Raw genomic sequence first — 24,179 nt, forward strand, 5'->3', positions numbered from 1 at the left:
TGTTATTCAGCACATTAGAAATTATAATACCAGCTAAGCCTGTCCCTGGATAATGGGCTGTGTGCGTGTGTCCCTACCTGAAAAGTGAGCATAGTGGAGGGCTCCATTGTTTGAGACAGGCAGACTTGTCAAGCACCACCCCAAAGACACAGACAGGATGTGTATATATATATATATATATATATTACAAACTCTGGCATGGAAAAGTCTGCTGGTGATTAGTAAGAGATCTGACAGATCAGATGCAGGAGGAGGCCTTTAGATGTGGATCAGTCCCCCCGTCCCGCTGGTTGCTGGCAACACTAGGTTTAGCTTGGAGTGGACCTCGCCACAGCTGCCTTTTACAGGCTCGTTCACAAACAGGGTCCACTTGTGTTATGTGGCACTCTCCCAACTACCTTCTCGTCCTTCTCTCCCTCTGTCTCTCTCCCTTTCTTCCCTTACTCCCCTCACTCTCTATCCCCCTCTACCTCCCTTTAAACAGCACACATGGAAGCAATGAAGGGGGGGGGCTGAAGCAACAAGAGACCCAGGCTCTGAAGCCTCCAAATAAACAGCCCCCTTTTGTGTGTAAATGCCTGGGTCAACTGTAATGCCTTTACAGCCACTATTCTGTTGAACGGCCCTGTTGTGCACATTACAGTGGAGAAACACACAGCCCTGGAGGTAGGGGGTCAGTCATCTTACTGCTCTTTAGCCCTGACCGAGGGAGGTGGATGCAGGAGTAACCGCAGCATGAAATGTGCATCGTTTACGACAGCTCAACACTGAGGATTGTGGGGGTCAATTGCAATTCCCAGAGATGTGCCGAGCAGCAGGAAACCCCTTCTAAACAGGAGACAAGAACATCCCACCCTTTTATCTGGTAGCAGTCATGACTCTCCTTCCTAATGTAGCCTTCAGTTGCTGTCAACTGCCCCGAGGGGCAAAGTAGTAGCCAGGCCAGTGGCCCTAAGGGTCAAAGTGCCACAGCGACGGTTAGAGACGAGCAGCTTTGTCCGGTTTCAGGGTGACAAGAATACGACAAACCCTCCCTCTGCCCTGCTCACCACCCCAATAGCCCGAGGGGGCCTGGCAATATGCCTAATGGAGTTATGACGAGGAAAATAATGACAGAGAAAGCTACTATGGTGTTTCTCAGCTCCTATCTAAACGAGCCAAATGTGTTTATGGGTCCTTCTATATGGGCTAATGTGGCTCAGTTGGTAAGAGCATGACACTAGACACGGCAAGGTCGTGGGTTATATTGCATATACAGTTGAAGTTAGACGTTACCTACACCTTAAGCAAGTACATTTAAACTCAGTTCTCACAATTCCTGACATTTAATCCAGTAAAAATTCCCTGTTTTAGGTCAGTTAGGATCACCACTTTATTTTAAGGATGTGAAATGTCAGAAGAATAGTAGAGAGAATTATTGATTTATTTCAGCTTTTACTTCTTTCATCACATTCTCCAGTGGGTCAGAAGTTTATATACACTCAATTAGTATTTGGTAGCATTGCCTTTAAATTGGTTAACTTCGGTCAAACGTTTCAGGTAGCCTTCCACAAGCTTCCCACAATAAGTTGGGTGAATTTTGTCCCATTCCTCCTAACAGAGCTGGTGTAACTGATTCAGGTTTGTAGGCCTTTTGCTCACACATGCTTTTTCAGTTCTGCCCACAAATTTTCTAAAGGATTGAGGACAGGGCTTTGTGATGGCCACTCCAATACCTTGACTTTGTTATCTTTAAGCCATTTTGCCACAACTTTGGAAGTATGCTTGGGGTCATGGTCCATTTGGAAGACCCATTTGCGACCAAGCTTTAACTTCCTGACTGATGTCTTGAGATGTTGCTCCAATATATCCACATAATTTTCCTTTCTCATGATGTCATCTATTTTGTGAAGTGCACCAGTCCCTCCTGCAGCAAAGCACCCCCACAACATGATTCTGCCACACCCTGCTTCACGGTTGGGATGGTGTTCTTTGGCTTGCAAGCCTCCCCCTTTTTCCTCCAAACATAACGATGGTCATTATGGCCAAACAGTTCTATTTTTGTTTCATCAGACCAGAAGACATTTCTCCAAAAAGTGTGATCTTTGTCCCCATGTGCAGCTGCAAACTGTTGTCTGCCATTTTTATGGCGGTTTTGGAGCAGTGGCTTCTTCCTTGCTGAGGGGCCTTTCAGGTTATGTCGGTATAGGACTCATTTTGCTCTTTTGCTGTGGATATAGATACTTTTGTACCTGTTTCCTCCACCATCTTCACAAGGTCTTTGCTGCTGTTCTGGGATTGATTTGCATTTTTCACCCCAAAGTACATTCATCTCTAGGAGACAGAATGTGCCTCCTTCCTGAGCAATATGATGGCTACGTGGTCCCATGGTGTTTATACTTGCATACTATTGTTTGTACAGATGAACGTGGTACCTTCAGGCATTTGGAATTTGCTCCCAACGATGAACCAGACTTGTGGTGGTCTAGAATATTTTTCTGAGGTCTTGACTGATTTCTTTTGATTTTCCCATGATGTCAAGCAAGGTGCTGAGTTTGAAGGTAGGCCTTGAAATACATCCACAGGTACACCTCCAATTGACTCAAATGAGGTCAATTAGCCTATCAGAAGCTTCTAAGCTTCTAACACTATGACAACATTTTCTTGAATTTTCCAAGCTGTTTAAAGGCACAGTCAACTTCTGACCCTGTCTGTAAACAATTTTTGGAAAAATGGCTTGTGTCATGCATACAGTAGGTGTCCTAACCGATTTGCCAAAACTATAGTTTGTTAAACTTCTTGAGTGTAGGGGGCAGTATTTTCGTTTTTGGCTAAAAAACGTACCTATTTGAAACCCCAGAAACTAGAATATGCATATAATTGTCAGATTGGGATAGAAAACACTCTAAAGTTTCCAAAACTGTCAAAATATTGTCTGTGTGTATAACAGAACTGATATTGCAGGCGAAAACCTGACGAAAATCCAACAAGGAAGTGCTGTTTTTCCTGAAAGCTCTCTGTTCCGTTTGATGCCTTGCCTCCATTTAAAGGGATATCAACCAGATTCCTTTTCCTATGGCTTCCTCGAGCTGCGAACAGTCTTTAGACATAGTTTCAGGCTTTTATTTTGAAAAATGATTAAGAAAGAACCCATCGCATCAGTGGATGGCTGGGTGCCAGCAGAATTTTTTGTGCGCAACAGCCATTTTCTCTCTCTCGCCTATGGAAGAAGCTACATTCCGGTTGACATGTTATCAATTATATATTGTAAAACCAACCTGAGGATTGATTATAAAAAACATTTGACATCTTTCTTTACGGACTATTTGGAATTTTTGTCTGCGATGACGTGGCCGCTGGAGCCTGTGGATTTCTGAACATAACGCGCCAAACAAATGGAGGTATTTTGGGTATAAAAATAATCTTTATGGAACAATAGGAACATTTATTGTGTTACTGGGAGTCTCGTGAGTGCAAACATCTGAAGATCATCAAAGGTAAGCAATTTAATTTATTGCTTTTCTGATTTTCGTGACCAATCTACTGTTAGCTGTTTGTAATATTTTGTCTACTGAGAGAGATGTTCTTACATAAACGCTTGTTATGCTTTCACCGAAAAGCTTTATTGAAATCTGACACACCAGGTGGATTAACAACAAGTTAAGCTGTGTTTTGCTATGTTGCACTTGTGATTTCATGAAAATTAAATATTTTTAGTAATTTAATTTGAATTTGGCGCTGTGCAATTCAGCGGATGTTGATGAAAATGATCCCGCTGGGATGGGTGTATCAAGAAATTTGTGGAGTGTTTGAAAAACGAGTTATAATGACTCCAAAGTAAGTGTATGTAAACTTCCAACTTCAACAGTACATGTACTGTATATACTGAATAAAAAAATAAACGTAACAATTTTACTGAGTTACAGTTCATATAACGAAATCAGTCACTTAAAATAAATATTTTAGGCCCTAATCTATGGATTTTACATTAATTGGCAGGGATGCAGCCTGGGAGGGCATGGGCCCACCCACTTGGGTGCCAGGCCCAGCCAGTCAGAATCAGCTTTTCCCCACAAAAGGGCTTTATTTCAGACAGAAATACTTTTCAGTTTCATCAGCTGTCCGGGTGGTTGGTCTCAGACGATCCTGCATGTGAAAAAGCCGGATGTGAAGGTCCTGCGCTGGCGTGGTTACTCATGGTCTGCGGTTGTGAGGCCGGTTTGACCTACTGCCAAATTCTCTAAAACGACGTTGGAGGTGGCTCATGGTAGAGAAAAAAACATTCAATTCTTTGGCAACAGCTCTGGTGGACATTCCTGCAGTCAGCATGCCAATTGCACGCTCCCTCAACTTGAGACAGCTGTGGCATTGTGTTGTGTGACAAAACTGTACATTTTAGAGTGGCCTTTTATTGTCTCCAGTACAAGGTGCACCTCTGTAATTATCATGCTGTTTAATCAGCTTCTTGATATGCCCCAACTGTCAGATGTATGGATTATCTTGGTAAAGGAAAAATGCTCACTAACAAGGATGTTAACACATTTGTGCACAAAATTTGAGAAAAACAAGCTTTATGTTTATGTAACATTTCTGGGATCTTTTATTTCAGCTCATGTAAACATGGGACCAACACTTTACGTTGCCTTTATATTTTCATTCAGTTTAAGTGGCGTATAGTGTTGAATTTAAGGGGCATATTGTACAGTATATTAGAACAGAGTGTGTTTTTACATTTGTACTTTCTTGTCATTTAGCAGATGCTCTTATCCAGAGCGGCTGACAGTAGTGAGTGAGTACATTTTTTTGGACTTTTTCCCTACTGGTCCCCCGTGGAAATCGAACCCACAACTCTGGCATTGCAAGCGCCATGCTCTACCAACTGAGCTACACGGGACCCTGTTGTGTTGTATATTTGGGGGCATCTCACCAGTTCTGGTCTGAGGCCAGGCGGTGCCCAGGCGTACTCTTCCAGGGCACAGCCTGAGTCGTCATCTGACGTGGAACTCCTCTGGAAGCCAAAGTTCAGCTGACCTTGGACTTTCTGCTCCATCACTTCTCGCGGGCTCCGTGCCCCGACCTGGTAACCACACGCACTCTCTAGGTTCATCACACACCACGCCTTCTACTGCAGAGGGAGAGAGGGAGAGAGAGAGGGAGATATGTTTTACTCAAGGCAGAGTGATAGATACATCATCCACATACAGTAGTACACATGGTCCAGGGTTCATTGTGGAGATTGAACTTAAAGTGAGCTTTTCTTAGTCCTTTCGTTTGTCCCTCCCTGTTTCAGTCAGTTTTTCTTCAGTTTGGTTCCTAACAAAAGTGATCCAAACATCATTCACCCAGTCAGTCTCAGACATGTTGCACAGCTTAGCACTGACTGAGTCACCACCAGCACTGCGTTCATGTGGGTTATCTTCCCCGAAAGGCGCTGAAGGGATCTTTGCAACACTTTTGTTCCTCTGGTGATAAATACAGATATTTATAGCAGGGGGATGAGATGAGTGAGTCCCTGACTACAGCTGGAGGTCTGTATAACAACAGTAACCCTGGCTATAGGATACACAACTCCCTGACTACAGCTGGAGGTCTGTATAACAACAGTAACCCTGGCTATAGGATACACAACTCCCTGACTACAGCTGGAGGTCTGTATAACAACAGTCACCCTGGCTATAGGATACACAACTCCCTGACTACAGCTGGAGGTCTGTATAACAACAGTCACCCTGGCTATAGGATACACAACTCCCTGACTACAGCTGGAGGTCTGTATAACAACAGTCACCCTGGCTATAGGATACACAACTCCCTGACTACAGCTGGAGGTCTGTATAACAACAGTCACCCTGGCTATAGGATACACAACTCCCTGACTACAGCTGGAGGTCTGTATAACAACAGTAACCCTGGCTATAGGATACACAACTCCCTGACTACAGCTGGAGGTCTGTATAACAACAGTCACCCTGGCTATAGGATACACAACTCCCTGACTACAGCTGGAGGTCTGTATAACAACAGTAACCCTGGCTATAGGATACACAACTAACTGGCTATAGGATACACAACTCCCTGGCTATAGGATACACAACTCCCTGGCTATAGGATACACAACTCACTGGCTATAGGATACACAACTCCCTGGCTATAGGATACACAACTCCCTGGCTATAGGATACACAACTCCCTGGCTATAGGATACACAACTCCCTGGCTATAGGATACACAAGTCCCTGGCTATAGGATACACAACTCCCTGGCTATAGGATACACAACTCCCTGGCTATAGGATACACAACTCACTGGCTATAGGATACACAACTCCCTGGCTATAGGATACACAACTCCCTGGCTATAGGATACACAACTCCCTGGCTATAGGATACACAACTCCCTGGCTATAGGATACACAACTCCCTGGCTATAGGATACACAACTCCCTGGCTATAGGATACACAACTCCCTGGCTATAGGATACACAACTCCCTGGCTATAGGATACACAACTCCCTGGCTATAGGATACACAACTCCCTGGCTATAGGATACACAACTCCCTGGCTATAGGATACACAACTCCCTGGCTATAGGATACACAACCCCCTGGCTATAGGATACACAACCCCCTGTGGATCACAGTGCCATGTGGCGAATGTCCAAAGCCCCTGTTTTTTACCCGTCTCTTTCATTTATCTCTCCGCCCCTCTTCTTCTCCTCAGGGCTGTTTGTTTTTCAACCTGCCTCAGAGATGGAGGGAAGAGGGCGTCTGTCTGTCTCTCTAATCATCCTTTCATCTTTGGAATGGATAGAGGGAAGAGACACAGGTCAGTCAGAGGAGGTCAGGACGCTGTCTGTCTGACAGGTGAGAAATAGAGAGATGGAGGTATGAGAGATAGAGGTAAGAGACAGGTGAATTGGGAGGTCAGGTTGTTGTCTGTCTGACAGGTGAGAGAGAGAGGGATGGAGGGATGAGAGAGAAAGGGATGGGGACCATCGAGTGGACCCTGACACGGACAGATAGAAATACAGGGGCTAATACTGGGGCTACTACAGGGGCTACTACTTGGGCTACTACTTGGGCTACTACAGGGGCTACTACAGGGGCTACTACAGGGGCTACTACTGGGGCTACTACTGGGGCTACTACTGGGGCTACTACAGGGGCTACTACTGGGGCTACTACTGGAGCTACTACAGGGGCTACTACTGGGGCTACTACTGGGGCTACTACTGGGGCTACTACTGGGGCTACTACAGGGGCTACTACTGGGGCTACTACAGGGGCTACTACAGGGGCTAATACAGGGGCTACTACAGGGGCTAATACAGGGGCTACTACTGGGGCTACTACTGGGGCTACTACAGGGGCTAATACTGGGGCTAATACTGGGGCTACTACAGGGGCTACTACTGGGGCTACTACTACTACTGTACTATTACTGTACTCCTAATGGTGCTACTACTACTACTGTACTACTACTACTGTACTACTACTGTACTATTATTACTGTACTACTACTGTACTTCTGTCCTACTACTGTACTACACCTACTACTGTACTACAACTACTACTGTACTACAACTACTACTGTACTACTACTGCTGTACTACTAATGTACTCATACTACTACTACTGTGCTCCTACTGTACTACTACTACTGTACTACTAATGTACTTCCACTACTGTACTACTACTACTGTACTACTACTACTATACTACTACTACTGTGCTACTACTGTACTGCTACTACTGTACTACTACTACTGTACTACTACTACTTTACTACTACTACTGTACTACTACTGTACTACTCCTGTACCACCACAGTATTACAACTATTTTGTAAGCCTGATAAATGTGATTTCCTACTACCACTATTGCTACTTGAAAAGTTCCAACCTGCCTGAAGTAACATACCATCTGAATGCTACTCTGAGCTGTACCAGCCACGCTGAACGGCCTTCTAGGACAAAAAGGCATGGGGGAAAATAATGGGCAGTTGTGATCATTTCTGAAAAGAAAAGGCCACAGCGCTACAGCTCTGACTGTGAGACTTCAATGGAGCCCAGCCAGTGGTCAGCGCACCCTCTCCACACCCCTCGTACCCCAGCTTCCACCCCCCCGTGGCTGGGCAGGGCACACGGGGCTAGGGGGGCTGGTGGGAATACAGCAGAGAAAAGCCGCCACACTTGACTGGTGGCTTTGAAGAAGTCAGGCGTGACAGTAGACCAGAAAGAACACAGTGAAAGTAGAGGATCAGAACACGGTGATAGTAGAGGGCAAGAACACTGTGATAGTAATGGGTCAGAACACTGTGACAGTAGAGGACCAGAACCCTGTGATAGTAGAGGGTCAGAACACTGTGATAGTAGAGGGTCAGAACACTGTGATAGTAGAGGGTCAGAACACTGTGATAGTAGCGGACCAGAACACTGTGACAGTAGAGGGTCATAACACTGTGATAGTCGAGGGTCATAACACTGTGATAGTAGAGGGTCAGAACACTGTGATAGTAGAGGGTCAGAACACTGTGATAGTAGAGGGTCAGAACACTGTGATAGTAGAGGACCGAACACTGTGATAGTAGAGGACCGGACACTGTGATAGTAGAGTGTCAGAACACTGTGATAGTAGAGGGTCGGAACACTGTGATAGTAGAGGGTCGGAACACTGTGATAGTAGAGGGTCGGAACACTGTGATAGTAGAGGGTCGGAACACTGTGATAGTAGAGGGTCGGAACACTGTGATAGTAGAGGGTCGGAACACTGTGATAGTAGAGGGTCGGAACACTGTGATAGTAGAGGGTCGGAACACTGTGATAGTTGAGGGTCGGAACACTGTGATAGTAGAGGGTCGGAACACTGTGATAGTAGAGGGTCGGAACACTGTGATAGTAGAGGGTCGGAACACTGTGATAGTAGAGGGTCGGAACACTGTGATAGTAGAGGGTCGGAACACTGTGATAGTAGAGGGTCGGAATAGAGTGATAGTAGAGGGCCGTAACACTGTGACAGTAGAAGACCAGAACACTGTGACAGTATAGGGTCAGTACACTGTGATAGTAGAGGATCAGAACACTGTGATAGTAGAGGATCAGAACACTGTGATAGTAGAGGGTCAGAACACTGTGATAGTAGAGGGTCAGAACACTGTGATAGTAGAGGACCAGAACACAGACAGATATGCAAGCAGACAGGTACGCACACACCCCTCCACTGACAGAGGCCAAACTGTTTAAGAGTCAGCTGTTTGCTCTGCATCCTGGTCTCGTTTAGTAACGAGTCTCTGTGAGATAGCAGCAGGAGATGCATGGTCTGCATGCCTGGCCTCGACAGGAACACTCACACACACATCCGTAGGGCAGCACAGTCCACATGCCTACAACACACACACACACACACACCGATTTGATCAACTAACCTTGTGGGGGGACACAAAATCCTATTTTCCCTAACCCTAAACCTGACCCTAGCACTAAACCTAACCCTAACTCCTAAACCTGATCCTAGTACTAAACCTAACTCCTACACCTGACCCTAGTACTTAACCTAACTCCTAAACCTGACCCTAGCACTAAACCTAACCCTAACTCCTAAACCTGACCCTAGCACTAAACCTAACCCTAACTTCTAACCCTAACCCAAAGCTCTTCCTCGCCCTACTCTCTGTTTAAGCATTTCACTGTAAGGTCTACACTTGTTGTATTGGGCGCACGTGGCAAATAAACTTTGATTTGATTTGATCCTAATACTAAACCTAACTCCTAACCCTAAACCTAACTTTTAAACCATAACCCTAATTCTAACCTTTACCCTAAATCCCCAGGAAATAGCCCTTTTCCTTGTGGGGTCTAACAAAATGTCCTCAGTTGCTTGTTTACTATTATTGTGGGGACTTTCTGGCTTTATTGGCATGGGAAACATGTTTACATTACCTAAGCAAGTGAAATAGATAATCAATAAAAGTGAAATAAACAATCAGAAACGAACAATAAATATTACACTCACAAAAGTAAAAAAATAATAGAATGTTAAATGATGTCTATATACAGTGTTGTAACAAGTTCAAAAAGGTAAATAAATCAACATAAATATGGGTTGTATTTACAGTGGTGTTTGTTCATAACTTTTTGACCTTTTCTTGTGGCTGTAAGGTCCTGTATTTATTTTCTAAGTCAACCGTGTGTTCTGATTCATTGTGTTCTTGAACGTAGCCCTGTCTTTCATTTGTGTTCATCGATTTCACCTGTTAGTTACTCACCTGGTGTCATCAGCTCCTTATTTGGTTCAGTTCATTCTGTTTGTGCCTTTGTGAAGTGTTGTTCGTTTTGACTCTACTAAGCCTTTTCTTAGCTCGTTTGTGGGAACAAGTTATAGCCTTCAGTCCTAGTTTTGATTCACCTGCCTGTTTGCCTACCTGTGTATGACCATTGCCTGCCTGTGACCACTATTCCTGCCTTCTGCGAAGGTGAAATGAACACCTGCCGCGCCCTGCGCGTGAATCTACACCTTTTTTCTCCCTGAGTATTCATTACAGTGGACACAGGTCACACATCTTGCTGCTGTCATGGCACACTGATATTTCACCTAATAGATATGGAAGTTTATCAAAATTGGATTTGTTTTGGAATTTTTTGTGGGGCTGTGTAATCTGACCCACAATGTCTGTCTTTCTCTCTGCCCCCGTCTCTCTCTCTCAAAGATGAGCTGTTAACTACTGCATTCATGATGATTAGAGACCCTCAAACCAAGAGAACCTGTCTTCAATCAAAAGGGTGCAAAATAAGACCCTTCTTGTTGTATCTACGTCTGTTGAATCTACGACTGCTAGAATCCTGACTAGAACCAAAAAAATTGATCATATTACTCCAGTGCTAGCCTCTCTACACTGACTTCCTGTCAAAGCAAGGGCTGATTTCAAGGTTTTACTGCTAACCTACAAAGCATTACATGGGCTTGCTCCTACCTATCTCTCTGATTTGGTCCTGCCGTACATACCTACATACAATTTGTAAGTCGCTCTGGATAAGAGCGTCTGCTAAATGACTTAAATGTAATGTAATGTACCTACACGTACGCTACGGTCACAAGACGTAGGCCTCCTAATTGTCCCTAGAATTTCTAAGCAAACAGCTGGAGGCAGGGCTTTCTCCTATAGAGCTCCATTTTTATGGAACGGTCTGCCTACCCATGTCAGAGACGCAAACTCGGTCTCAACCTTTAAGTCTTTACTGAAGACTCATCTCTTCAGTGGGTCAAATGATTGAGTGTAGTCTGGCCCAGGAGTGGGAAGGTGAACGGAAAGGCTCTGGAACAACGAACCACCCTTGCTGTCTCTGCCTGGCCGGTTCCCCTCTTTCCACTGGGATTCTCTGCCTCTAACCCTATTACAGGGGCTGAGTCACTGGCTTACTGGGGCTCTCTCATGCCGTCCCTGGAAGGGGTGCGTCACCTGAGTGGGTTGATTCACTGATGTGGTCATCCTGTCTGGGTTGGCGCCCCCCCCTTGGGTTGTGCCATGGCGGAGATCTTTGTGGGCTATACTCAGCCTTGTCTCAGGATGGTAAGTTGGTGGTTGAAGATATCCCTCTAGTGGTGTGGGGGCTGTGCTTTGGCAAAGTGGGTGGGGTTATATCCTTCCTGTTTGGCCCTGTCCGGGGGTGTACTCGGATGGGGCCACAGTGTCTCCTGACCCCTCCTGTCTCAGCCTCCAGTATTTATGCCACAGTAGTTTATGTGTCGGTTGGCTAGGGTCAGTTTGTTATATCTGGAGTACTTCTCCTGTCCTATTCGGTGTCCTGTGTGAATCTAAGTGTGCGTTCTCTAATTCTCCCCTTCTCTCTTTCTTTCTCTCTCTCGGAGGACCTGAGCCCTAGGACCATGCCCCAGGACTACCTGACATGATGACTCCTTGCTGTCCCCAGTCCACCTGGCCGTGCTGCTGATCCAGTTTCAACTGTTCTGCCTTATTATTATTCGACCATGCTGGTCATTTATGAACATTTGAACATCTTGGCCATGTTCTGTTATAATCTTCACCCGGCACAGCCAGAAGAGGACTGGCCACCCCACATAGCCTGGTTCCTCCCTAGGTTTCTTCCTAGGTTTTGGCCTTTCTAGGGGGTTTTTCCTAGCCACCGTGCTTCTACACCTGCATTGCTTGCTGTTTGGGGTTTTAGGCTGGGTTTCTGTACAGCACTTTGAGATATCAGCTGATGTACGAAGGGCTATATAAATACATTTTGATTTGATTTGTTGAAATAATCCCAAACTATGTGGCAGTGTTGAGAGAGTGGTGTAGTGGGTTGTGTATCTCAGGGTAGATTAAGGTTAACTACTGTATATAGAGAGTAGTGGGTTGTGTATCTCAGGCTAGATTAAGGTGAACTACTGTATATAGAGACTGGTGGGTTGTGTATCTCAGGGTAGATTAAGGCTATAGAGAAAGTTCAGCCAGAGTAAAGTAGAGAGAGAACATGACTTTAGCAGCATGGGCCATGCTATGTCACAGAGGGGGATACATAAGACATTCATTAGAGAGAAAGAGAGGGGGGAGAGAGAGAGAGAAGATAAAGAGAGGGGGGAGAGAGAAGATAAAGGGAGGGGGAGAGGGAGAAAAAGAGGGGGGCGAGAGAGGAGATAGATAGATAGGGAGAAAGAGAGCAAAAGATGTTTGCTCAGATAAGAAGCTTCTTCTTCCCCTTCAGAACCTGCCTCAGAAGAATGTCAAGTCTGAGATACACCCAGATCAGACTTCACTGGCTACCCATCAAAGATCATAGCTCCCGAGTGGCGCAGCGGTCTAAGGCACTGCATCTCAGCGCTAGAGGCGTCACTACAGATTGGTTCAATCCCGGGCTGTATCACGGCCGTGATTGCGAGTCCAATAGGGCGGCGCACAATTGGCACAGCATTGTCCGGGGTAGGCCGTCATTGTAAAATAAGAGATTGTTTTTAACTAACCTTCCTAGTTAAATAAAAACACATTTGTTACCCATCAGAGACAATAGCTCAATGCCTTTTCCTGAACATCATCTGCAAGTATGCTAATTCTCACCTCAGATGTAATTGATTTAATTTCCTCAACCTACTGACTGACTACCAAACCATCTTACCCAGCACACACACAAACTCTCTGACAAACTCTCAAAGCTCAAGAGTTGAAAAGTTAGCTCTTACAATGTTAGCTCACAGTAAGCTAGTTCCTGTGTTCCCCTCCCTGTTAGCTCACAGTAAGCTAGTTCCTGTGTTCCCCTCCCTGTTAGCTCACAGTAAGCTAGTTCCTGTGTTCCCCTCCCTGTTAGCTCACAGTAAGCTAGTTCCTGTGTTCCCCTCCCTGTTAGCTCACAGTAAGCTAGTTCCTGTGTTCCCCTCCCTGTTAGCTCACAGTAAGCTAGTTCCTGTGTTCCCCTCCCTCTGGCCGATGTGGCCCGGACCCCTGCAGTCTTGAATGTTTAACAGCCTTTTGTAAAGGTGCTTGTTAACATGGCTTTACCTTGGGAGCCTCAGATGCATATCTGATCTCCCCACAGAGACCTTGTACCCCCAGCCGGGCGGGGAGTGGGTGGTAGGGTATCTCCCCACAGAGCAGGGTGAGGGGGACAGTGTAGTGGGTTGGTGGAGTCTGGGAGTATGGATAGAGAGAAACCCTGCTGGGGTAACCACTGACTATTGACTCCTATGGAAATGCTAAATGCGCAATGAATTACAATGTAGAGGACACTTCAGTCATGGAATGAGGGAAACAACAGGATCTGTGCTGCCATACAGCCAACATATAGATGGGATACCACAAGTGTCCTGACATCTGCTTTACATTCTCTGCAGATTTACTGAAGGATAATGACACAGTCCCACAAGACTAAATAAACCAGGAGTCATACTTCGCAGTTCAATTACATTTTTTGTATTGTATTTCTCATCTCAACTCATTGATTGAAAGATGTCCTCCAAATATAATGTAGATGTACACAGTAAATCCATCTAGTACAGTAGATGAACAACCCTTGTTAAAAGAATAGGGAAAATAACCAGCTGCTGGTCTGAATTACTGTCTCACATCCTCAAGGAGACGAATGATGGACAAGCCCACAGCCCCAACACACGGTTCTCTGTCAGCATGTCTGGACTGTACATGTTTGATTTGGCACAGTCTCACCCACTGACTCACTCTGGTTAGGGTCTAGGGTAGCGTCCCAAATGACACCTTATTCCCTATATAGTGCACTACTTTGACCAGGGCCCCATAGGGTTCTGGTCAAAAGTAGTGCACTTTATAGGGAATGGGATGTTATTTGGGTTGTAAACTAGGTCTACTTGGAGAGAAAATCAGATTTTCAGTTCAAAAGGTTCAGGTTCTCCAGTTCATATTGAGACAAGTCTGTTTTTCTCTGCGCGTCAAACAAGATGTTTCTCCAGTCAAGATCGGTGGAACAGATTATTTCAAATCCAATAAACAAGCAAGTAACCATTTCGTTGGACAAAGTATACCATGCGTATCCCATATGACAACTAAAATGTGGAACTTGAAACAATAAAAAAAAACACATGTACTCAGATTAGGACTGAGTCACCTGCTGGCACTTTATAAAACCAGCCCCTTGTAAAATCACTGGCATTTAAAGAAACACTGACCTACATATAAATCATTCTCAAAACTGAGAAGTATTTAAGATTTTAAATCATTTGAATCAACGGTGTTAAAAAGAAAATCGTTATCCAATACCTAAATTATCCAACTATTCAATAGTACCGAAACAATGAGTTGAACTAGTAATGTTGAAAATACAACGCAAATACCAGTGACATCATCTTTAAAATAATAGTTTCTCACAGCCCTGTCTATCCCATGTCAACTCAAAGTAGTGCTAGCTAAGCCTTGTGTCTCCTGCCATCCCAGGGGGGTGTTATTTCAAGACCAAATGGGTATGAGAGACCCTGCCTACCCTGCGCTGTGAGAGGGACCACCTGCACGTGTCCGCCTAGCCTGCACCCGGTCCCCAACACACATGCTGCTGTCACACAGCTCGCTGAACATCAAACACACTACTGATCCTGTTCAGATAGCATTAGACCCAATGCCTCAGACACAGTTTCAATGACCAATGCCCATATTAGTATCCCACTTACAGTAGAATGTATGCATATTCAAAACATGGAAGACTGAGTAAAAAATAAATAAATGCAACCATCTTACCAATAAAACAGTGTTAAAATCACTCCTAAATACAGTTTAAAAATCTTACCAATAAAAGTGTTAAAATCACTCTTAAATACAGTTTAAACATCTTACCAATAAAACAGTTAAAATCACTCTTTAAATCCAGTTTAAAGCTAGAAATTACTGCTAAGGCTGAGACATTTAAGGCAAAATATCCCATTTCAAATGTCAAATGTATTTTTTAGGCTGTACAGGTACAACTAGAATAGCTATTTCTTCTTATCCAATCCTATCAAATTCCTTTGGCAGAGGCCTCAGTGGTCTTACCTCTGTGCAGAAAGCTCTCCTTAGCTTTTATCAAGACTCAGGCCTGTCTGTTATTCTCCAATGGCTCTGGGCAACATGGCTCTTGGCTCAGCCCCTCCTCTTTCAATCTCCCTCTATTGCAGCTAAAAAAATCCAGGACAGCAACCTCTCCTCTTTCAGTTTCTCTCTCTGCGGACTCAGCCTCCTTCCCTCTTTCTGTTGCTCTACTGAATCCAGGACAGTCACAGGCTCACAGCTGCCTGGCTCCCCCTCCTCTGCCCTGCACACAACCTTCTCTCCCGAAGCGGTCAGCACAGCCTTCCCTCCCAGAGAGCGGTCAGCACAGCCTTCCCTCCCAGAGAGCGGTCCCTCCCAGAGAGCGGTCAGCACAGCCTTCCCTCCCTCCCAGCCTTCCCTCCCAGAGAGCGGTCAGCACAGCCTTCCCTCCCAGAGAGGTCAACACAGCCTTCCCTCCCAGAGAGAGGTCAGCACAGCCTTCCCTCCCAGAGAGAGCGGTCAGCACAGCCTTCCCTCCCAGAGAGCGGTCAGCACAGCCTTCCCTCCCAGAGAGAGGTCAACACAGCCTTCCCTCCCAGAGAGAGGTCAACACAGCCTTCCCTCCCAGAGAGAGGTCAACACAGCCTTCCCTCCCAGAGAGAGGTCAACCATCAAAGCAAAGACAGTAGAACCAGAGACGTTTGTGTGTGTTGTGTGTGTGTGTGTGTGTGTGTGTGTGTGTGTGTGTGTGTGTGTGTGTGTGTGTGAAGCGACTGTTTGAGGGTGTGTGACTATGTGTGTGGAGGCGGGCAGTTCAGCCAGATGGCATTCCCACTACTACTCACTCAGTCACTCAATTCAATTTAAGGGGCTTTATTGGCATGGGAAATATGTGCTTACATTGCCAAAGCAAGTGAAATAGATAATAAACCAAATGAAAATATGCAATACAAAATGAACAGTAAACATTACACTCACAAAAGTTCCAAAAGAATAAAGACATTTCAAATGTCATATTATGTCTATATACAGTGCTGCAATGATAGTGATAGTGCAAATAGTACAAAAGGGAAAATAAATAAACATAAATATGTTGTATTTACAAGGGTGTTTGTTCTTCACTGGTTGCCCTTTTCTTGTGGCCACACGTCACAAATGTTGCTGCTGTGATGCACACTGTGGTATTTCACCCAATAGATAAAGGAGTTTAGCAAAATCGGGATTGTTTTAGAATTCTTTGTGGGTCTGTGTAATCTGAGGGAAATATGTGTCTCTAATATGGTCATACATTTGGCAGGAGGTTAGGAAGTACAGCTCAGTTTCCACCTCAATTTGTCGGCAGTGTGCCCCCCCCCCACCCCCCTATCCCAACCCCTATCCCCTGCCAAACCCTAACCCAAACACTCAGGGGCAGGGCCAGGCTCAGTGTGTCTCCGCCCTTTGGTGAACCTCCTCTCGCACTTCAAACACACATCAAATGAGAACCACCAGTGAGGTTTCCCCACAAGAACTCTTTCCCTGACGAGCGCATCACACCACATCACATCAGCGACCGATGCCACAGCTTGGATTACCACCAGACTGATGGTGGTCAAACCAAGTCCACAGGTCCAATGGCTCTCACATTACATTCCTATCTCTCCTTTCACTATGAAACCATCACAGCAACTGAGAAAAGTGGGCAGTGTTTTTTACGGGTTTGGTTTATCTTCTTTCATCTTAACCTCAAATGTCTTGTCGTGTCTGATGGGATATAATGTGATTCATGCTTAATTGTTACTGAGAGTAGATTTGTAAATATGTAATTTAGATGTCACATGCAGTCTCAGTTTTCCATCACATACCCATTGACCACTTCTCCCTGTCCCCTAAACTAGTAGCTGAGTGGTTAGAGCGTTGGGCCAGTAAACGAAAGGTTGCTGGATTGAATCCCTGAGCTGAAAAGGTAAAAATCTGTTGTTCTGCCCCTGAGCAAGGCAGTTAACCCACTGTACCCCGGGCACCGTGGATGTCGATTATGGCAGCCCCGTACCTCTGATTCAGAGGGGCTTGGTTAAATGCGGAAGACACATTTCTGTTATACAACTGACGAAGTATTCCTCTTTCCCTAAATACTGAACGACGACCTGCTGCATCTCCCTTATTGTCCCAGTCAACAACGATGTCAGCAAGACCCCACCACACAGACAGAATAATGTAACACTGGGTTCAATCCACAGGGGCGTTTTACTTAAAAGTCTTCTTAACAGCTTCTACCCTCAAGCCATAAGACTCCTGTTGTAACTTTTTGGTTCTGTTGTAACTGTTGTTTTGTTGTAACTGTTGTTCTGTTGTAACTGTTGTTCTGTTGTAACTGTTGTAACTATTGAACTGTTGTTCTGTTGTAACTGTTGTTCTGTTGTTCAGTTGTTCTGTTGTTCAGTTGTTATGTTGTAACTGTTGTTCTGTTGTAACTGTTGTTCTGTTGTAACTGTTGTTCTGTTGTAACTGTTGTAACTATTGAACTGTTGTTCTGTTGTAACTGTTGTTCAGTTGTTCTGTTGTTCAGTTATTATGTTGTAACTATTGTTCTGTTGTAACTGTTGTTCTGTTGTAACTATTGTTCAGTTGTTCTGTTGTTCAGTTGTTATGTTGTAACTGTTGTTCTGTTGTAACTGTTGTTCTGTTGTAACTGTTGTTCTGTTGTAACTGTTGTTCTGTTGTAACTGTTGTTCTGTTGTAACTGTTGTTCTGTTGTAACTGTTGTAACTATTGAACTGTTGTTCTGTTGTTCAGTTGTTCTGTTGTTCAGTTGTTATGTTGTAACTGTTGTTCAGTTGTTCTGTTGTTCTGTTGTAACTGTTGTTCTGTTGTAACTGTTGTTCTGTTGTAACTGTTGTAACTGTTGTTCTGTTGTAACTGTTGTTCTGTTGTAACTGTTGTTCTGTTGTAACTGTTGTTCTGTTGTAACTGTTGTTCTGTTGTTCTGTTGTAACTGTTGTTCTGTTGTAACTGTTGTTCTGTTGTAACTGTTGTTCTGTTGTTGTTTAACTGTTGTTCTGTTGTAACTGTTGTAACTGTTGTAACTGTTGTTCTGTTGTAACTGTTGTTCTGTTGTAACTGTTGTAACTGTTGTTCTGTTGTAACTGTTGTTCTGTTGTAACTGTTGTTCTGTTGTAACTGTTGTTTGTTGAACTGTTGTTCTGTTGTAACTGTTGTTCAGTTGTTCTGTTGTAACTGTTGTTCTGTTGTAACTGTTGTTCTGTTGTAAACTGTAACTGAGAAAAGTGGGCAGTGGTTCTGTTGTAACTGTTGTTCTGTTGTAACTGTAACTGTTGTTCTGTTGTAACTGTTGTTCTGTTGTAACTGTTGTTCTGTTGTAACTGTTGTTCTGTTGTAACTGTTGTTCTGTTGTAACTGTTGTTCTGTTGTAACTGTTGTTCTGTTGTTCTGTTGTAACTGTTGTTCTGTTGTAACTGTTGTTCTGTTGTAACTGTTGTCTGTTGTTCTGTTGTAACTGTTGTTCTGTTGTAACTGTTTGTTCTGTTGTAACTGTTGTTCTGTTGTAACTGTTGTTCTGTTGTAACTGTTGTTCTGTTGTTCAGTTGTTCTGTTGTAACTGTTGTTCTGTTGTAACTGTTGTTTTGTTGAACTGTTGTTCTGTTGTAACTGTTGTTCTGTTGTAACTGCTGTTCTGTTGTAACTGTTGTTTTGTTGAACTGTTGTTCTGTTGTTCTGTAACTGTTGTTCTGTTGTAACTGTTGTTCTGTTGAAACTGTTGTTCTGTTGTAACTGTTGTAACTGTTGTTCTGTTGTAACTGTTGTTCTGTTGTTCTGTTGTAACAGTTGTAACTGTTGTTCTGTTGTAACTGTTGTTCAGTTGTAACTGTTGTAACTGTTGTTCTGTTGTAACTGTTGTTCTGTTGTAACTGTTGTTCCTGTTGTAACTGTTGTTCCTGTTGTAACTGTTGTTCTGTTGTAACTGTTGTAACTGTTGTTCTGTTGTAACTGTTGTTCTGTTGTAACTGTTGTTCTGTTGTAACTGTTGTTCTGTTGTAACTGTTGTAACTGTTGTAACTGTTGTTCTGTTGTAACTGTTGTTCTGTTGTAACTGTTGTAACTGTTGAACTATTGTACTGTTGTAACTGTTGAACTATTGTTCTGTTGTTCTGTTGAACTGTTGTAACTGTTGTAACTGTTGTTCTGTTGTAACTATTGAACTGTTGTAACTGTTGAACTGTTGTTCTGTTGTAACTGTTGTTCTGTTGTTCTGTTGTAACTGTTGTTCTGTTGTAACTGTTGTAACTGTTGTTCTGTTGTAACTGTTGTTCTGTTGTAACTGTTGTTCTGTTTTAACTGTTGTTCTGTTGTAACTGTTGTAACTGTTGAACTGTTGTTCTGTTGTAACTGTTGTAACTGTTGTTCTGTTGTAACTGTTGTAACTGTTGAACTGTTGTTCTGTTAACTGTTGTTCTGTTGTAACTGTTGTTCTGTTGTAACTGTTGTAACTGTTGTTCTGTTGTAACTGTTGGACTAACTGTTGTAACTGTTGTTCTGTTGTAACTGTTGTTCTGTTGTTCTGTTGTAACTGTTGTAACTGTTGTAACTGTTGTTCTGTTGTAACTGTTGTTCTGTTGTAACTGTTGTTCTGTTGTAACTGTTGTAACTGTTGTTCTGTTGTAACTGTTGTAACTGTTGTTCTGTTGTAACTGTTGTAACTGTTGTTCTGTTGTAACTGTTGTTCTGTTGTAACTGTTGTTCTGTTGTAACTGTTGTTCTGTTGAAACTGTTGTTCTGTTGTAACTGTTGTTCTGTTGTTCTGTTGTAACTGTTGTAACTGTTGAACTGTTGTTCTGTTGTAACTGTTGAACTGTTGTAACTGTTGTAACTGTTGAACTGTTGTAACTGTTGTTCTGTTGTAACTGTTGTAACTGTTGTAACTGTTAACTGTTGTAACTGTTGTTCTGTTGTAACTGTTGTAACTGTTGTTCTGTTGTAACTGTTGTTCTGTTGTAACTGTTGTTCTGTTGTAACTGTTGTAACTGTTGTTCTGTTGTAACTGTTGTAACTGTTGTTCTGTTGTAACTGTTGTTCTGTTGTAACTGTTGTAACTGTTGAACTGTTGTTCTGTTGTTCTGTTGTAACTGTTGTAACTGTTGTTCTGTTGTAACTGTTGTTCTGTTGTTCTGTTGTAACTGTTGAACTGTTGTTCTGTTGCAACTGTTGAACTGTTGAACTGTTGTTCTGTTGTAACTGTTGAACTGTTGTAACTATTGTAACTGTTGTAACTGTTGTTCTGTTGTAACTGTTGTAACTGTTGTAACTGTTGAACTGTTGTAACTGTTGTAACTGTTGTAACTGTTGTAACTGTTGTAACTGTTGTTCTGTTGTTCTGTTGAACTGTTGTAACTGTTCTAACTGCTGTTCTGTTGTAACTATTGAACTGTTGTTCTGTTGAACTGTTGTTCTGTTGTAACTGTTGAACTGTTGTAACTAGTTGAACTGTTGTAACTATTGAACTGTTGTAACTGTTGAACTATTGTTCTGTTGTTCTGTTGAACTGTTGTAACTGTTCTAACTGCTGTTCTGTTGTAACTATTGAACTGTTGTAACTGTTGAACTGTTGTTCTGTTGAACTGTTGTTCTGTTGTAACTGTTGAACTGTTGTTCTGTTGTAACTGTTGTTCTGTTGTTCTGTTGTAACTATTGAACCTATTGAACTGTTGTAACTGTTGAACTATTGTTCTGTTGTAACTGTTGTTCTGTTGTATCTGTTGTAACTATTGAACCTATTGAACTGTTGTAACTGTTGAACTTTTGTTCTGTTGTTCTGTTGTAACTGTTGTAACTGTTGTTCTGTTGTAACTGTTGTTCTGTTGTAACTGTTGAACTGTTGTTCTGTTGTAACTGTTGTTCTGTTGTAACTATTGAACTATTGTTCTGTTGTAACTGTTGTTCTGTTGTAACTATTGAACTATTGTTCTGTTGTAACTGTTGTTCTGTTGTATCTATTGTAACTATTGTTCTGTTGTAACTGTTGAACTATTGTTCTGTTGTTCTGTTGTAACTGTTGTTCTGTTGTAACTGTTGTTCTGTTGTTCTGTTGTAACTGTTGTAACTGTTGTTCTGTTGAATTGTTGAACTGTTGAACTGTTGTTCTGTTGAACTATTGAACAGTTGTAACGATTGGAACTATTGTAACTGTGTCACAAGTCAATCCAAAAATGCCTCTCGATGAACTGAAAGAGATGCTCCTTTTGTAGGGCTAGCCCCTCCCCTCAGAACAATTAACACCAATTAATTAAGCAATTACCTCGTCAAACGTACATTTACCATTAACTAAACATACTAAAGGATATACATTGCAACACGTTTTTGAAACAATGTCACAACATAACATTTACAACATTACATCACTACTAACAGTGTCTTTCAATATGCACATTTACATTAATGAGCCATTTGGGACAGACACTACAAAGTCAGCCCAATTCCCTTTGCTCGGGTCCTTTGTAACTACAGTTGATAGAGAGGAACAGAACAAACAAACAATGTCTCATCCACAACATAGATACGTATAACATGTTGTTCATTACAAATGAACACTGACAAGTGTGAAATGTTGTACTAAGACTGAAGTTAATTCTGTTGTACCCACATTGTTACCTTGTTCTGTAATGGAACTGTTGTTCTATTGAACTGTTGTAACTGTTGTACCAAACTGTTGTTCTGTTGTGTTGTTCTGTTGTCACAAACTGTTCAACTGTTGTAACTGTTGTAACTGTTGTTCTGTTGTAACTGTTGTGACTATTGTAACTGTTGTGTCTATTGTAACTGTTGATGTTGTAACTGTTGTTCCTTTGTTTTGTTTTATTTGTTGTTCTGTTGTAACTGTTGTTTGTTCTATATTTTGTTCTGTTGTTCTTGTTGTTCTGTTGAGGTAGTTGTAACTGTTGTCTCTGTTGAGAGTCTGTTGTAGCCTGGGTTTCACTGTTGTTTGTTGTGATTGTTCCTGTGTCTGCATCAGTTGTTCTGTTTGTTTTCACATTTCTTGTTTTTGTAAGTTTGTTCATGTGAACTGATTTGTAACTGTTGCTTTGGTCTGTTGTAATGTTGTTCTGTTGAATCACCCACCACAACAGGACCAAGTAACTGTTGTAACTGCAGTTCAGCAAGAGCAGCAGCAGTTGTAACTGTTGTTCAGGAACAGCAACAGCGAGGTCAGGATTTCAGGACATGGGAGCAGAATTGTAACTGTTGGGAGGAGATAACTGTTGTTAACCCAGGGAGAGTGCCGGAGCCCGCCTGGTTCTGTTGTAGCACTGTTGTTCAGGAGAATGAGGTTGTAACTGTTGCAACAGGTAACTGTTGTTCCCCCAATTTTTTAGACCCTGTTGTTCTGTTGTAACTGTTGTTCAGGTTGTAACTGTTGTACTCCTCGTTGTTTGTTGTAACTGTTGTTACTGTTGCGCCTGTTATGCGGTTAAGCGCATGGTGTCGCCAGTTGTGTCCTGTTGTTCTGTTGTAAGGGCTGTTGTTCTGAGAGTGTCACTGTTGTGCGGGCATCGAGCCAGGGCGTTGTTCTGCTCAGCGGGTCTGGTCGTTCTGTTGTAACTTTTGTTCCAACTATTGCGCCGGTTGCATGCTGTGTCTCCGGGGCGCTGGGAGGGTGCAGTTGTTCTGTTGTAACTGTTGTTCCGTTGTAAGGGTGGGAGTGTTGTAAGGGAGAGGTGCTGTTGTAACTGTTCTTCTGTTGCTTACCCACAGCCCGGTTAACTGTTGCACTCTGTCCGGGCTAAGTGGTTGTCCAGCCTGGGAAAGTGGTGCCAAGGCTGTTGTTCTGTCCAGTGCTCCCCCAACGGTTCTTCAGGTGCCTCCTCCTAACACCAAGCCTCCTGAGGGTCTCCCCAGCCTGGTGGTTCGGTGGCAGCCCCACGCACCAGGCTGTCTCTCTGTTCCTCCCTGCAGGTCGTCCTGTCTGTAACTGCTTGTTCTGTCTCCCGCCTGCCCGGCGTTGTTCCGTTGTTCCCGTTGCCCGTTGTTCTGCCGTAGTCTCCCGTTGCCCGGCGTGCGGCTGTTGTCTGTTGTGCCCGGCGTTGCGGCCGGAGTTGCCTGCCCGGCGCCGCGTTCGGAGTCTCCCGCCTGCCCTGTTGTAACTGTTGTTCTGTTGTAACTGTTGTTCCCGCCTGTTGGCGCTGTTGTAACTGTTGTTCCCCTGTTAAGCGTCTGTTGTTCGAGTTGCCCCTCTGTTGTGTCATTGAGAAGGGTGGCCATTGTTCTGTTGTAACTGACTAAGACAATTGAAGTGTTCTGTTGTAACTGTTGTTCTATTGTAACTTTGTAACTGTTGTTCTGTTGTGTTTTGTTGTTCTGTTGTAACGTGAGTTGTAACTCTTGTTTGTTTGATCTATATTTTGGTTGTAACTGTTGTTCTGTTGTAACTGTTGTAATTGTTCTGATTGTAAGAGTCTAGCTAGCTTGTTTAACTGTTGTTTGTTGTGATTGTTCCTGTTCTGTCTGCAACAGATTGTAACTGTTTGGGGTTTTAATTTCTTGTTTTTGTAAGTTTGTTCATGTGAAGTGATTTATTAAACCATGAATTGTAACTGTTGCGCTGTTGTTCTGTTGTAATGGTTGTTCTACAGTTGAACTGTTGTAACTATTGTAACTGTTGAACTGTTGTAACTGTTGTAACTGTTCAACTGTTGTAACTGTTGTAACTGTTGAACTATTGTGACTGTTGTAACTGTTGTGAC

At 43.3% G+C, this 24,179-nt stretch overlaps 1 protein-coding gene across 1 annotated transcript in view; it reads right to left on the minus strand.

Moving 5' to 3' along the window:
* LOC135509007 (prickle-like protein 1) overlaps positions 1–24,179 on the minus strand; it is a 102,064-nt gene that overhangs the window by 12,740 nt on the left and 65,145 nt on the right. Inside the window, exon 2 of the mRNA XM_064929289.1 lies at positions 4,907–5,104. Coding sequence (XP_064785361.1) covers positions 4,907–5,086 — 180 coding nt within the window. The 5' untranslated portion in view covers positions 5,087–5,104. The remainder of the gene's footprint in view (positions 1–4,906; positions 5,105–24,179) is intronic.

Source organism: Oncorhynchus masou, chromosome 22, assembly GCF_036934945.1.
Source record: "Oncorhynchus masou masou isolate Uvic2021 chromosome 22, UVic_Omas_1.1, whole genome shotgun sequence".
NCBI lineage: Eukaryota > Metazoa > Chordata > Actinopteri > Salmoniformes > Salmonidae > Oncorhynchus > Oncorhynchus masou.